The sequence below is a fragment of the Coregonus clupeaformis genome, unplaced genomic scaffold (genome assembly GCF_020615455.1).
Source record: "Coregonus clupeaformis isolate EN_2021a unplaced genomic scaffold, ASM2061545v1 scaf0054, whole genome shotgun sequence".
NCBI lineage: Eukaryota > Metazoa > Chordata > Actinopteri > Salmoniformes > Salmonidae > Coregonus > Coregonus clupeaformis.
Window position 1 is genome coordinate 626109 of NW_025533509.1, and position 16805 is coordinate 642913.

The 16805-nt window shown below is 42.1% G+C and overlaps 1 protein-coding gene across 1 annotated transcript; it reads left to right on the forward strand.

Annotated features, from left to right (window-relative positions):
* The first annotated feature begins 547 nt into the window (after positions 1-547).
* On the forward strand, positions 548-10206 carry LOC123483258 (PC4 and SFRS1-interacting protein-like). The gene is made up of 13 exons (XM_045212846.1): positions 548-598; positions 1259-1351; positions 1938-2014; positions 2296-2434; positions 3331-3426; positions 3916-4008; positions 5423-5482; positions 5609-5672; positions 5972-6071; positions 6497-7608; positions 7963-8021; positions 9346-9447; positions 9922-10206. Exons 2-13 carry the CDS (start codon positions 1280-1282, stop codon positions 10189-10191), a joined length of 2244 nt encoding a protein of 747 aa, XP_045068781.1. The 5' UTR covers positions 548-598; positions 1259-1279; the 3' UTR covers positions 10192-10206.
* The last annotated feature ends 6599 nt before the right edge of the window (positions 10207-16805 follow it).

Sequence of the window (16805 nt, forward strand, 5' to 3'; positions counted from 1 at the left end):
CTATAATGACCACGTTGACGTCCAAAGTAGCCTACAGTTTAAATATAAAGTTATTTCACACAGGAGTCGGATAAACGCTTTACCAAATGTTCTTACCTTCAAAGGAGTGATATGTATTACTATGTGATAACATGTCATATTTGGGGGTATTAGACAAACTCATATTTCAGATTGAGGCAACTTGAGGAAAACGAAAAGCATAGTTCCTCGAAGTCAACTGTGATAGCTGTCAAAATGATCACATGTGGATTTATTCAACCATAATACCATAATGCGGCATCATTACCAAGGAAATGTACTTGCGCAGTTCTCCCTAAACGTACATCTTATAGGAGGGGTGTACCTCATCCACTTGAATTGTCTTGCATTGACTACATCTACAAATACAACTGTGTGCACATCAGAAGCACAAATAATCTCAATTCAATTACTTTATTCACGTAAAAAGACCAAGATGCGCATTGCAAGGACTAGAATTTGAGTGTTTGGATTTTAGCTTACCCTATTTTAGAGCTATTATGGTAGAATCCATTACCGTGTTGGGATCAGGAAAAGTTGTGCAGGCTGCTTAGCTAGCTACGAACATAGTACTAATTTGGTAAGCATTTTACATTTTCCTATAGTAAACACCATTCAGACTGTTTGTGAATATGACACTAACATACACATAATAGTATTCCTTTCTTAACGGTATGAATTAGTTCGTTTTGAACTGAGGTCAAAGCTATAAAGACAGTCCGCATGTTCATGTTGTCACCGGAAAATACTAGAATGACGGGAAAAAGGAAACATTGTAGCGCAACGCTAGGTAGCTAAAGTTAGTAACTACATGTTGACAAGCATGAAAAAGTATCTACCTGTAAACATAATAATGCACTCTTCATGGGTCGCGGGAGATTCGGCATTAATGAATGAAACTGTATCCGTCCACGTTTCTGTTTGTGTGCACGAGTCGATGGGCTAATGCATGGCATGGGGGGTAAGGGGTTAGTGCCCCTGCTACACACCCACACTGTTATGCACGAATCATGCATGCCCTCTGAGTCGGACACTTGTAGAATGTTCCCACATCTTAAACTCAATTCAGGTGTGCAATAGGTAGGTGCATGGTCCTGAAACATTTTCCCAATTGGCTTTTTTTCGTAGGACTACACGCATTTCATATAGCTATGTTCTTTCTGTGAATGTAGGCTAAAGTTGCATTCTGTTTCCAAGTTTGCACTGAGTAGATGATCTGTGTATTATTATGTGTCAACAGAGTGCCCTACGTCGCAAGGAAATGGCTCGGGATTACAAACCTGGTGACTTGATCTTTGCGAAGATGAAGGGCTACCCTCACTGGCCTGCCAGGGTAAGGCAATACACAATCACACAAGACAAGTTACTTCCAGTTATCATAACGACGTATGTAGAGCTGGTCTATATGGACAAAAATCCATATCGCGATAAATTGCCAGAAATTATGCAATAACGATACATTTATAATAACATTAATGTGCACCACAATTTTGTGTAAATTATCCTTTTAAACTACTACTACTAGTTTGATGGTTGTAGATATCAATTGTCCCATTAACAATCACCAATATTAGCACAATTATTTCATTTCAAACTTCATATTTCTCTAGTATAGGCTACTTATCGTAATGAACGATATCAGCAAAATGCTTGCGATAAGTGATGGGTATGATCGGTGTCGATAGTTTTCGGTTTGTCGTCCCAGCGCTAACATATAGTAATTTTTCTTTAATTTCATGGTATTCTAGAGTTGTTACTTCCATTCTAAACTTATATTGAACACTTTTAAAGCAGACATGTTACACAGATAATTTGTCATGCAGGGCATTTATTAAAGACGGGTGTTTTGAATTGTCTGCCAATTACATAATATGTACAGACTAGGCTCATCAATTCCCTGCTCTCTCCCTTTCTACCAGATTAATGACTACTCTGATGGAGCTGTGAAGCCGGCCAACATGAAGTTTCCCATCTTCTTCTTTGGTACCCATGAAACGTAAGAAGTTAGCTAGCTCCCTCGGTCTCACCCATATACTATACTATACTATACTACACTACACTACACTACACTACACTACACTACACTACACTACACTACACTACACTACACTACACTACACTACACTACACTACACTACACTACACTACACTGCAATACAATACACCCTCTATCTCAACAATACACCAGTGCTTGATATTGGCATTGTGTACAATATACAAACATCAGCTTGAGCACCAGAAAAGCATCTATGCATTGACTTTCCTCCTCTATTGCAGTGCATTCCTAGGCCCCAAAGATGTATATCCCTACCTGCCCAATAAAGAGAAGTATGCCAAGCCTAACAAGAGAAAGGGCTTCAACGAAGGCCTGTGGGAGGTTGAGAACAACCCGAAGGTGGAGCTGAATGGAGAGAAGGTTTGTTTTATCTCCTCTCTTTTGTCACCGTTGTCATTTTGCTCTGGTTCGTGTTCGTTAGGGCACACAACGGAAGACGTTATGCAACAGAAAATGAATATGAGCGTTCAGCCTGGCTTCAGACCCAATACGAAATATACTTTACGTATTTCTAAGCACCTCCAAGACGTATGATACCTACTAATGGTCTAGTTACTTTAGACAGAAACAAAAGCGGGGAGGATGGGCGGGCCTAATCCGTGACTGTCTAGGTTGCGTGTTCGAGTCGCGCCAGGGACTGTAGCATTTTAACTAATTTTATTTGTCACGTACACAGTTTACAGCAGGTATAAAAGGTGCAGCGAAATGCTTATGTGCTAGCTCCCTCAACAATGCAGTACATTAATCAATTTACTTCCATTTGGTGCCTAATGAACATGCCCCTGGAGTTTTCTATGGAGGTGGGGGGGGGTTGCCCTAATGGTTAAAGGGGCAATCTGCTATTTCTACATCCATTTTTGGACTGTTAAATAAATGAAATATAGCCATTGATTCTTGAAGAATATAACTTATAAATGCCTCATGAATTTAGTTCAACTGTCGTACCCCATCAGAACCCAAAATATAACAAAGTCTATGTAAACAAACACTGTATAGTTTCAAAATATGGTTAAATCTATTATTTGGATATTATGGATGGTCAGTCCTTGTCTATGAATGCAAGAGTGGTAATATTCTATTTCTCAAGGCCCATCCCTCAGCTGTTTACCAACACAAGTGATGGGTGACCACGTTTTGTTATTGTTTCAACTGCGGATTGCCCCTTTAAGGTTAGGTTTTGGAGTTAAAGTAGTCTGATCCTAGGTCTGTGATTTATGAATGTTTTTTTGGCAACATGTTTGGTTTTCTTTCATTAGCAAATGATGCTGTCGGATAACGTAACGGAGAAGGACTCTGACAGTAACCCAGAAGGGGACGAGGAGGGAGATTATGAGAAGAGGAAGAAACCCAAAGTAGGCTAACCATTCTACCATAGAAGTAGAATCAATTATTTCATAGTTAATTTTATTTATATGGACTGTGTTATTCACGTGTAAGAATACTGACTAACCTCACTTTCTTGACTAGCACCATGCCTACGTAACATTGAATGACGTGCGCTCTTGTACCAATGTGTCTGTCTGCTGTTGATGTTGTCTCGTTTTGCCAATGGTACCGTGCTTTGTGTCGTAATACCCCAAGAGGCAAACCATCGGCTGTGAATTGACAATTAATTGGGAAATGTTATTTTTGAGGGGGGGTGTATGTTACTAGTATTTGACCAGAGTTGTTTGCCCAAGCTGAACCCCAATTATGTGTGGAAGTGTCTAGGAGCGAAGGACTGAAGTCAAGGGAGAGAGGGGGCCCAACTTCTCTCTCTGGCTAGCTGTCAATTGGCCCAACTAAATAACTAACCTAACCCCCCATACCCTGGGCACTGTGTGTTTGGTGTGGTTACCCAGGTGTCGGGGGCTGAGAGTGAGGCTGGACAGGAGGAGGATGGTGAGGAGGAGGATGGGGGCATGCAGGTCTCTGAACAGAGACAGCCCCAGGATGTACGTACTGTTGCATGATGGGATAGGTGACCCTCCCACCCCACTTAGGGAAAGCATGATGTGGCACCTGGTGATTTTCATTTTATAGTTGTTGTTTTTTGTCCCTATTGTTACCATTGGCTTGCACGACTACGCATTGCAAAGGTGTAAGGTGATGGTTTGGCTCCGTATCCTCCCTCTGTTTCTTAGCTAGCCTGGTTTTTCTGTTGGTAACAATAGTATTTTGAGGAGTGTTTTAGAACTGTGCCACAGAACTACAGGGATGGGTAGGGGTAGGTAGGGTTATTTCCTTGTAGTGAATGGTGAGAGGGCATAGAGAGAGAGAGTTTTCAGTACCTGTCTAGAAGCCTGTAAGTTTAGTTTACTATGGATATGGATAGCGGTGTGATTGTGTCCTTAAAATAACCACTGTCATTCATTTTAAACTAACCTGGGCTCTCACTATGGGGGATCATGCAAATGTTGTGTTTAGTGAGAGTGGGCATTCACCATAAAAAATGTAAATAAATCTGTTCATTTTTTGGGGTGAATTAGATGTGGTATGTTCAAAATGTAATTTGCATGACCTGAATGAATGAACCCTCCCTTTCCTTCACACTTCTCTAAAGGTTTGATGTCCTAGACTGTTTTTCTGATTCAACATTGACATGCCTAGGCCTGCTTGTTGATCAGTGGCATGTGTTGCTCCCTCCCTCGCTCCTTGGGTTGTTTTTATCAAGCTTTTAATTGGGGGGCTGAACTACAGCAATTCTTATCAGTTAAAGCAACGTATTTATGTTTTATTTTTGCATGGCATTCTATGTCTCTCTGGAGAAAGGTAAGGTGCTCTCTTGCCCCAATGACTGACCGTTCACTTGATAGGAACTGTTCTGGGAACTACACTCTTGCCGGCTGACTTGGTAGGTGTAATACAACAGTAATCCACTAGATGGGGATGAAACGCTAAACTTTCCCTTGTTTTATGGCAAGGACAGTTGGGATGGAGTTATTACTATACAGATGTGGTCAAATATATTGGCACCCTTGCATGACTCACTTTCTTCTAAAATAAGTTGACGTTGAAAAAACATTTGGTGTTTACATGTGCATTTGTTTGATTTACAACTGCACAGGACAAAACAAAAACAAACAAACAAAAAAAAATATATATATATAAATAAACTGAAATTTAGATTTTTTACCTAAGTCAACAAATGGCCTTCAAAATTCTAAATAATTTGGTTGGAGGCAAAGATTCTGGTTTACTGTGTAATTTATCTCACCTGTGGTAAATTGCAGATGCCTACAGGGTAAAAATAGCCATTCAACCACGTTTAAAAGAGAAGGCAGAACGTTCTACTCCATTACAGTATAGTGTAAAGTGCAAGGGGTGCCAATATATTTGACTGCATCTGTGTGTGTGTTATTTGTCTAGGACCCCACACCAAAGGAATCTACAGACACTCCCAAACCCAAGAGAAGAAGGAAGAAAAAGGTGTCCCATATCCTCATGTATAACATGAATGAACTCAATCGAGACATAATGCAGCTGACATACAATACAACTTGTCGATCACTTTGAAACTAAACTCGGTGTCTTGCGTTCCGTGTCTCTTGTCAGAGTGATGTAGAGGCCGACTCGGAGAAAGAGGACACTGCCAACAGTCCCACATCCAGCCCTCAAGGTACAGCGTCTGTCAATGCAACCCTCAACCTTTCCCGCTGTTGTAGGTGTTGTGAGAGTGTATGTGTGTGTGTGAGCAAGACATCAGTCCTACCTCAGGCACTCTATTATTTTGTCAAAGGGTAACACAACAACCACAGTAATGGAAAACAGCTTGCATGGCTCTCATATCTGTATTGGGACAGCAGTGTCCTTCTCATTATGATAACTGATGAGGACTAACAACTACAAACTCTATGACCTGTAAAACATTTGGATCCTTTGTGCTCCCTATGTGTTCCTGTGTGTTCCTGTGCCCAGGTGGAGAGGGCCCCACTCCTAAGCGGCGAGGCAGGAAGACCAAAGCTGAGAAGATGCTCCTACTCCAGCAGCAGGACCCCCAGGGCTCAGGCAGTGACATGTACGGTTGCATAATGTGGTTATGGTTCGTCTGTCTGTCTTACCTGCTGTTGTCTCCTGTAGAGGCCTCTTCAGCAGGCTTCTCCTTGTCCGACTCCTGCTTCTTATCATCACCATTAGTCTTATCTAGAGCAACAGACAAGCACACATACAATAAGAGCAAATGTGCATTTACAAGAACAATAAATGTCTTCATTGCACAGGTGTATTTTAACAATTTCAGTTCTATGTATCTAATAGAATCTCTATATGAGACACATCCACTGATTAAAGGATCCACTAGTAATCCATAATTAATGGGCTGTTAAAATGCATTGTCAGAAAACAACAGAGGATCAATACTACTGTAGCTACCGTTGAACAACATTGCTTTGACTTTCTTGGGTAAAAAAAAAAAAGTCCTAAAAGACGTTTCTCTCCGTTCAGGGACACTGCTGAGTCAGAGAGAAAGAGGAAGAGGACGCCGGAAGACAAGTCCAGGAGAGGAGAGCAGGAGAAGAGGCCTGAGGGGAGGAGAAAGGAGGAGAGCAAAGGGAGGAAGGACCCTGACGCTAAACGGAGGAGACAGGCCAAAGAGGAGAGCTCCTCTGACTCCTCTGACCAGGAGGTGGGTGTCCCACGACCAGACAGGGGTGGTGTCCCACGACCAGACAGGGGTGGTGTCCCACGACCAGACAGGGGTGGTGTCCCACGACCAGACAGGGGTGGTGTCCCACGACCAGACAGGGGTGGTGTCCCACGACCAGACAGGGGTGGTGTCCCGCGACCAGACAGGTGGTGTCCAACGACCAGACAGGGTGGTGTCTTACGACCAGACAGGGGTGGTGTCCCCACGACCAGACAGGGGTGGTGTCCCACGACCAGACAGGGTGGTGTCCCACGACCAGACAGGGTGGTGTCCCACGACCAGACAGGGGTGGTGTCCCACGACCAGACAGGGGTGGTGTCCCACGACCAGACAGGGGTGGTGTCCCACACCAAAGGTGGTGTCCCACGACCAGACAGGGGTGGTGTCCCACGACCAGACAGGGGTGGTGTCCTACGACCAGACAGGGGTGGTGTCCCACGACCAGACAGGGTGGTGTCCCACGACCAGACGGGGGTGGTGTCCACGACCAGACAGGGGTGGTGTCCCACGACCAGACAGGGGTGGTGTCCCACGACCAGACAGGGGTGGTGTCCCCGCGACCAGACAGGGGTGGTGTCCACGACCAGACGGGGTGGTGTCCCACGACCAGACAGGGGTGGTGTCCCGACCAGACAGGGTGGTGTCCCACGACCAGACAGGGGTGGTGTTTTCCCACGACCAGACAGGGGGTGGTGTCCCACGACCAGACAGGGGTGGTGTCCCACGACCAGACAGGGGTGGGTGTCCCACGACCAGACAGGGTGGTGTCCCCACGACCAGACAGGGGTGGTGTCCCACGACCAGACAGGGGTGGTGTCCCACGACCAGACAGGGGTGGTGTCCCACGACCAGACAGGGGTGGTGTCCCACGACCAGACAGGGGTGGTGTCCCACGACCAGACAGGGGGTGGTGTCCCCACGACCAGACAGGGGTGGTGTCCCACGACCAGACAGGGGTGGTGTCCCACGACCAGACAGGGGTGGTGTCCCACGACCAGACAGGGGTGGTGTCCCACGACCAGACAGGCTGGCAAATTCTAATTCAGATACTGTTTCCACTATATGGGGGGGTTGCCAGTAGTTGGTACCTTCCAAGTACCCATAGGGTTAAAGGTGCATGTTGAACATTTGCTCCAGCCTAGTGTAGCATACAGTTACACAGTGATACCATGTCATGACAAACTGTACCAGCCAAGCATATCTACATGTATGAACATCCAATCAACATCTCTTTCTCCACCCCGTTAACCAATGTAACCATCAGAAGAGGCAAGCGGCAGCAGCCACTCTGACCGAGACGGGGGGACAAAGACGATCAGAAGAGTAAGGTGACCTCTGTCCACCTGTCTGTCTGTCGTCCACCTGTCTGTCTGTCTCTGTCCACAGCTGTCTGCTCTGCAGCCTGTCTGTCCTGTCTGTCTGTACTGTATATTTGTCTGTCTGTCCATCTATCTGTATCTGTCTGTCCGTCCACCCACCCAACACTCACCTTTCTATTTAGTACCCCACAGGGGTTCCACATCACCCCACAGGGGCTCCACATCACCCCACAGGGGTTCCACATCACCCCACAGGGGCTCCACATTCTCAATGGCTAGTGATATATTTTTTACTGCTCCGTCTAAAAATGGCGCCCGACGTGATGGTCGTTTGTGTAGAACACCATGTGTCAGAGGTCACTGTGACAAGATGGCAGGGTCAGGGTTTATGTCGAATGGTAGCCGCAGCGGGAGGACAGGGGAATGACAGAATTGGTTGTCAGACATGAGGGTCATTCCATGTGCACAGGTCACAAGAGGCCTGCACAACAGGGGTCAACTGTTCTGGATAGGGGGGGGAGATTGGGTTCCCTGTTCTGTACATCCATCTCAAATTATCTCCAGTTGACATGTTGATGGAATTTCCAGTGGTGCTACTCTTAAAACGACTGGCAGTTCAGTTTGGTTGTGTGTACATATGAGGTTTTTGGTTAGTTGTTTGCATGTGGACTTCAAATTGAATTGACGTGTAGACCTGAGTTGATTTGGTGCAAGTAATGGTCTTATGTGTTTCTCTATCAGGCAAAAAAAAAAGAGGATGGGAAAAAAAGTGGATGAAAGGAAAGGTGAGCAAGAAGAAAGGTGAGTTTGTGTATTGGTGTTTTCTCATTGGACATTGTGAAGATCATTGCTACTAGGCCTAGTTATCCTCTGTGGAGATTAGGTCAACTCTGGCTTTCATGACCGAATCATGACTGATGTTTGTTTTTCTTCCCTTCATCGTAGAGATATCGACAGAATCGAGGCTGCAGAGGTTGCATGGAGAAATCAAAATCTCCCTCAAGATTGAAACCCAGTAAGTCTCAAGACTGCCCCTGATCAGGGGGTAATCAGACCCTACGAGGTCCGGAGCCTGGTGGTTTTCTGTTCTACCTGATAATTAATTGCACATACCTGGTGTCCCAGGTCTAAATCGGTCCCTGATTAGAGGGGAACAATGAATGCAGTGGAACTGGCTTCGAGGTCCAGAGTTGAGTTTGAGGGATCTCGATCTTAGTTCTTGTTTATTTATTACTTTTTTTTGTCAGACCTTTGCAATTTTGTTTAGTAGGCTGTTACTCACCTGGTTGAAGAAGATAAATTGTGTGTGTGTGTGTGTGTGTGTGTAGGATGTGAAGAAGTGTCTGGTGGCGTTGGATGAGCTGGGTATGCTGCAGGTCACCACCCAGCACCTGCAGAAACACTCAGAGCTCATAGCAACACTCAAAAAGGTAATGTCCCTGTCAGAGCTGTGTCCCAGAATGCATGTGCTGACCTGACTGCTGGGGTTTATGGTTGAGGGTAGCTGCTTCCCTAAAAGACGGCACACCTGCTGCCACTTAGCCCTCACCTTCTGCTTAGGTCGACACATTATAAGAGTACATAAGAACATCTGCTAACTGTATAGCAACTGTGGGTGCATGTTATTGTGTGCATGTTTACGGTGAATATTTATGTGCATGCAAACTTTTATCCCCCATGTACATGCTGCTCTTTGTTGCGGGATCTGGAGGTTTAATAAGTTAAATGCTATTGATATTTTATCCAAAGTGACTTAGTCATTTGTGCATACATTTTACGTGAGGGTGGTCCCGGGAATTGAACCCACCATCCTGGCGTTGCAAGCGCTGATGCTCTACCACCTGAGCTACAGAGGACCACCTATATCTCCTGTATTTACTTGTATGCTCTCCATGGGTGGCCAGATCCGGAGGTTCAAGGCCAGCCAGGACATTATGGACAAGTCCACCATGCTGTACAACAAGTTTAAGAGCATGTTCCTGCTGGGGGAGGGGGACCAGCTGCTCAGCCAGGTGCTCAACAAGTCCATAGCAGAGCAGAAGCAGCAGGAGGAGGCCAGGAAGGGAGTCCAGAAGAAGGCAGAGCGGGCCAGGGAGAACAACACAGGTACTGGGAGGAAAGAGGGACTGGGGCTCTGTTCCTATAGCCACACTAGCGAACTGCACACTGGCTAACTGCAAACTTAGTAAAGCCAAGAATGGTGCTTTGAAGAAGGCCAGCAGGTCAGGGAAAACAACACTGGGAATGGGACTGGGGGAAGGGGAATGGGGGTCTTGTGGAGTGGGAGATAAGTGATAAATGTAATGGAGGTGGGTTGGTGACACTACTTACTGTATGTCTGCACCTAGAGCTAAACCCAAGGCTTTAGCTCAGTGGGCTAATGCAGTTTTGAGTCATGCGGAACACTGGTTTGATACCTGATCAGTCACAATAGCTGGATTTAGAAGTTGCCCAAAAGCACTGGTCTCAGATCAGATTAGCCAACAGAATCCTTCAGAAAGATGAAGAAATATTACCCAGTATCTGTGGTTAGGGTCAACGCTCTACATATTCCTCCTTGGGAATCTGATAGAAATCCTAGATGTGATGAGCATCAACTCAAACATTCCAGATTCAGAAGGCTCTGTGTCTTTCTCAGTGTTCTGCAATGCTCGTTGTGTGGCCTGTGAAATATCCTGTGAATTTATGTCCATACGACTAATTGTTTGGGAGAAAAACTCTTCACCAGCCAGTATAGAGAAAGGGTAGATAAAGACCAGACCGACTCTGAGACTTCATAGATATGTGCCTTTTTGTTTAGAATATTGTGTTATTACATTTTTTACATAAACAATTACTGTGGGAACATATTGTGATGAAAGGCAAACAGTCACTTAGTATAGGTAGTTAAGAGCGTATCCGCTCTTGGCTCAATGCCAACTTGTGATATGCACACGTGAATCTGACTTTCGTATAAGTCAGGCGGGGACAACATTAGGAGAATTAGCTCAAATTCTAGTTATGTGCACATATCGGGTTAGGATTTGACACTGTATTTAATCAGGTATGGTGGGGCCAACTCGAACTGGAAATACACGCAACTTTTGCATAAATCATCATGCTTTGTCAATGGGAGATTCATTCGCATGAAAATTGGAGTTAGCGTTGTGCATTCATCCCTGTATGAAAAGAATATTGTCTACTGATCATATAGGCTTTGAGGTTCTGGTCACATCATTGGCCACCCTTTATGACCGGTTAGGCCATGTGCGTAGAATAAAGCCTTGTTCACACTGCAAGCCTTAATGCTCAGATCGGTTTTGTTTTTTAAAATCCATTTCGGAATACTGACTGTCCAAACAGCGAGTTACATGTGACCAAATCGGATTTGTGTGTGTTCAGACAGCAGTCATTTGCTGACATGGCTACGCTAGTTGTCATAGTAATGACGGGTGGTGTTGATTGGTGGTGGTGCTCATGACGTGCTTCCTATCACTCCGGAAGTGTGGCAAGCTAAGGTGACAACAATGCCTGCCATGGACATTTTCCCAGTTGCTTTGAATGTTCAAAATCATAGTGTTAGAACTAGGGTTGTGGAGGGCATTAAATTGTCAGCGGTTATTGTCGGCAAAAGATTGCCAGTCTCACGGAATTGACCGTTAATTAACAAACACCTTTAGCATCTCCATGCCTCCACACATACAAGCCACTGATGCACCCTTTAAGAAAAAGTATAATAAATCAATTTAATGTAATACCATCACAAAAAATCCATTGTTGTAGTCAGGTCTAAAGAAACATGATATGAAGAAAATGTATTTCAGAAGATCTAAATATTTGTTGGCCTACTGTAGGCCTATGTTATCTGGCTATGCTCCATGCCATAGGCTGTAGGCTTGTTCATTTAGCTGACAACATATAAGTCCCGTCGCATTCTTTTATTTTATATGATTTTATAGTAAGAATAATATAATTGAACTTTTTTTACTTGTTTGTTGTTGTTTTTTTGTTAGGGGGTAGATCAGCTTTAGTATTGCAGATTGTAACTTCCATCAATGTAATTGTCTGCATCACTTACCCAATCCCCCATATATTTTTTTGCATATATACAGTACCAGTCAAAAGTTGGGACACACCTACTCATTCAAGGGTTTTTCTTTATTTTTACAATTATTTTCTACATTATAGAATAATAGTGAAGACATCCAAACTATGAAATAACACATGGAATCATGTATTAACCCAAAAAGTGTTAAACAAATCAAAATATATGTTATATTTGAGGTTCTTCAAATAGCCACCCTTTGCCTTGATGACAGCTTTGCACACTCTTGGCATTCTCTCAACCAGCTTCATGAGGGAATGTTTTCCAACATTAGAGGAGTAGATATGTGAGACGGAGATCGCAATCCCAAACAACTCCAATGGGTAAGGTGGATTGTGGAGGCCAGGCTGATCTGATGGAGCATTCCACTCTCCTTCTTGGTAAAATACCTTATACAGCCGGAGGGTGGTTGTCTGAAAAACAAATTATAGTCACTAAGCCCAAACCAGATGGGATGGCGATCATAGAATGTGGGTAGCATGCTGGTTAAGTGCCTTGAAAAATAAATCAGTGTTACCAGCAAAGCTCCCCACACAAAACACATGCTTTAGGGAAAAATGAGAGATCATGTAACAAAAGACAAGGGTGGAACCAAAAAAATGGATAGAAAAGGAAAATTTCACGGAATGTATTGTTTGTGTTTCTTGGCCAAGCAGGTTCTTCTTCTTATTGGTGTCCTTTTAGTAGTGGTTTTTGCAGCAATCGACCATGAAGCGCCTGATTCAAAGCCCCTGAACAGTGATGTGAGATGGCTGTGATTGAAGGAACAATTGGGCTTAATTTCTGAGGCTGGTAACGAATGAACTATCCCCCTAAGCAGAGGTAATCTTCATTCCTGTGGGGTCCTCAGGGAGAGCCAGTTCATCATAGGGCTTGAGTGGTTTTTGCAACTGTATTGAAGAAACTTCAAATTTTGAGTATTTTCAATTGACTGACCATTCTTAAAGTAATGATGGACTGTCGCTTTTTGCTTATTTGAGCTGTTCTTGCATAATATGGACTTGGTTTTAACAAATAGGGTATCATCTGAATACCTTGTCGACAACACAACTGATATCTCATATCTTAAGATGGAAAGAAATTGCACAAATTAACCCTTTAAGCACCTTTAATTGAAATGATTCAGGTGATACCCATGAAGTAGTGAGAGAATCCAGAGTGTGCAAAGTGTCATCAAGGCAAAGGATGGCTATGAAGAATCTAAAAGAAAAATATGTTTTTGATTTGTTTTTAATACTTTTTTGGTTACTACATTTTACATTTACATTTTAGAAGAGAATAGAGCGACTTACAGTTAGTGGATAATTTTTTTCAGGCCGTTATGTGTTATTTCATAGTTTTGATGTCTTCGCTTATTATTCTGCATTGTAGAAAATAGTAAAAAATAAAGAAAAACCCTGGAATGAGTAGGTGTGTCCCAACTTTTGACTGGTTCTGTACATACATAATAATACATAATAATAATACATAATAATAAAATAAAAAAAAAAAAAATATACAAAAAAAAATTTATTATTTCTAAAACCCAATTTGGGTAAACAGTGAACAACAATACTTAGGATTAGTATAAATATATAATTTATGTACACAATTACAAATTATTTTGTTTGTTATCGAACTCCCTACCCGAACCTCGATTATTTTCATGATGTCCATCAGTTAGCTTCTATATGCTATATCTTTCAAACTGTGCTCTTTAAAATTTAATATAATTATTGAACTTAGCTGAATAAAATATAAAGAATATTTTTCATACGACGAGAGAGAATGAAGTGGTTAGGAAAAAAGTGATCATTTTGAAACAGTAATGAAGATAGATTATTTTGGGAACTTAGAAGATAAAATTAGAATGTTTAGAAAAAAAGGAAGTGATGGGTGACTGCATGTATTGATGACGTGAGAAAGTAACAAAAAATTTGCCCCAGTCTGCACAGCTGTTCTCTCACGAGTGTCAATGACATCCGACTACCTCAATTTAATTTGCTTTATAATAGAAATTAGTTAGATTTAGAATGGAATTATCAAATGGGCATGGGGGAAAAAGCCAAAATCATATGTACTCAAATAGGAATGGAGGTCAGGTTCAAGTTTGTAGGATTGTTTATAAGTATGTGTTTTAATATGAGCAGTGAGAAATAAATATAAGAAGATCACCGGATTTCATCCACGCCCCAACCAGCCGATATGCATAAGACTAGTATGCTTATTGGAGTTTTGAAAATTTCACATAGAAAGACGTAAGTTTTTCATTTGTTAGGTTTGGAACAACATCCCCCTTAACATGTTTAATACTGTTCAAATTGATATCAAGGGAAGTGAGTTTGTAAAAAGTAAGATAGGCTACTGTTTTGATAAGTGCTTGATGTGATTTAGTTGATTTGTATGTGTCAGTGGTAGAGGGACAATAGAGCCCGAGTAACAGGCATTAGGACCTGATGGTAGTTAGTAAGTTGGGTACTACAAAGCATGTCAGATTGCATAAAAGGAGATTTTAATGGACAGTCACATGGAATATTGGGCATGACTCATGACGGCGGTGGGGGTATGGGTGACCTAAAGAAAACCTTTAAACCAAGGTATATGATCCAACTTTCAAAACGAGTCCTTTTAACTAGCCAGAGCAGTCAATCTAGCTAGCCAGGTAGCCGTTTAGCTTTCTAGCACATCTCACTCATGTTTGTAAATAATTAAAAAAGTAAGGGATAGATGAATGAGTAAACCAAACAAGGTGGTTGAAATTGACTTGAAATATCTGATTCCATGTGATTTTTGGTTGTTCAGACTGCAGGAGAAATAATAGATTTAAAGATAGTATTTTTTTTTTTTTTATAGGATTGGAGTCATTTCAAACTGCCAATGTGAATAAGCTAAGATAAGATGACATTAAATAGAATTATATTTATGTGGTTCCTATAATTTTTATGATGGTTGTGAGGCACCATGCCCCTTTTATGATTGGCTCAGTAGGATTAACAGATCAGGAGGCGTTGGGTATAGTCGGGACCACATCCGTACACAGGGCATTTCCAATGGATGGAAGATCAGGATTAGTCCGCTGGCAGGGTGCAGGCAGGAGTGTGTACATGTACCGACTCCTCCAGGAGATTTCAGTGTTATGGGTGAAAATGAGAGAGGAAAATAATTATGTGTATGGGCAAGAGGTGGGTGTCTGTGTTTGGATGATGTATGAAGGTGGAAACTGAAAGGGTGCGTTCCTCACGCTGTGTGTGTTGTAGATAAGATAATGGGACTCAGTCTGATGATAAGAAGCAGGAGTGGACAAGGAGAAGCCTGCTGAAGAGGCTAGCAGGAGATAATAAAAGATAGACCGATGGACTGTAGGACGGAGAGACAGAGGAATGAGTTTGGGTGTTTGGAGGTTGTGATTGCTCACAACAAAGACTAACAGAACCAGACCTAATGTGATACGGTTGACGAATATACTCTTATGATCTTTAGGTTCAGTAGGTTAAGAACAAGAATTTTAAATAAAGCAAATTTTCACACAAAATAAATGTATCAGCATTTGTAGTTTGATAGTTATATCCCCATTTGTGTTTGTATATCTTTAGAAAGTTTAACTGCAAGTGTGCTAGTTGCGCCCATTTCATAATCCCTTTATATGCAGTGTAGTGAAGGCCCAAGAGGAATCACCTGATGACGAGAAGAAACCTATCTGACTGACCGAACCGAAGGGAATGTTGGTGTGCGGAACGAACCACTGCTCGAGTCCTGACTGATCGTGTGACCACTTGCACACACAGTAACACCACAATCAGAGGTTAACCCCTGTTGCTATGACTAATGCCATCTCAGAAGTAGACATTTGCTTGCACACCCAGTTTAAACCTAAGAGCAGGTTATAGTTTATTTTAGATTTTTTTAACGATTTAACTATGGCAGTTTTTTAAACTGATGGTAGTGAAAAAAAGAAGAAATTTAGTTAATAAAATAACATCGACCCAATGTTTGTTTAAACATTCTACTAAGAAGTGAAATGTTGACATATCATGCTTTGAGAAGGTCATGGCAAAAAATGGAGTGGGTAACGGTTGTATATTTGTTTTGGAATATTTGACAGATAGTCTGTTTTTAGAATCACTGAACGCTGACATCCCAATATCTTTCAGTTCAACCTCAATTCTCCCAATTATACAGTAGATGGAGTGATGTATGGGAAGATAATATAGGTAGTTACTGGTAGAGGAGTTTTGTATTACTTGTTAGTTTATAAATGTAATCAATATGACCAATATTACTCCTAGAGTAGGTGAATATTTTTTTCAGAATGTTTTGCACAGAAAGGAAATACTACTCCAGTGTGACAGTTTATTTTGACAATAAAGTGCTTTTCTTTTTCTCGCATACCCACATTTAAATGTGTTTTAAGTCTCATTTTGCTGACATTGATAAAAAGAGATTTTTTGTGCCTGTCTGAAAAGCCTGTTTTTGCTCTTTAAATAAAGAAGTAATAAATTTTTGAGAACTACATTAATTGATTGATATTCAGTTATTTTGCTTATCGAAACAAATGATTAATTATTAGTTTTTAGATGCAGTCAAATATATTGGCACCTTGCATGATTCACTATTTATTCTAAAAATAAGTTTAAATTAAAAACTTGTTCACACTTCACAGGTCCAAATCAAAACTGGCCTAGACTAGCTTATTCAAAATGCATTAAATTTGGTTGGAGGCAATGA

Bases quoted from the DNA above. Each gene is read 5' to 3' on its own strand.
- LOC123483258 (XM_045212846.1), top strand. From the start codon at position 1,280: ATGGCTCGGGATTACAAACCTGGTGACTTGATCTTTGCGAAGATGAAG. The intron at 2,435-3,330 runs GTTTGTTTTATC...TTCTTTCATTAG, and splicing joins TGGAGCTGAATGGAGAGAAG to CAAATGATGCTGTCGGATAA. The intron at 7,609-7,962 runs GTGTCCCCACGA...TGTAACCATCAG, and splicing joins CCACGACCAGACAGGGGGTG to AAGAGGCAAGCGGCAGCAGC.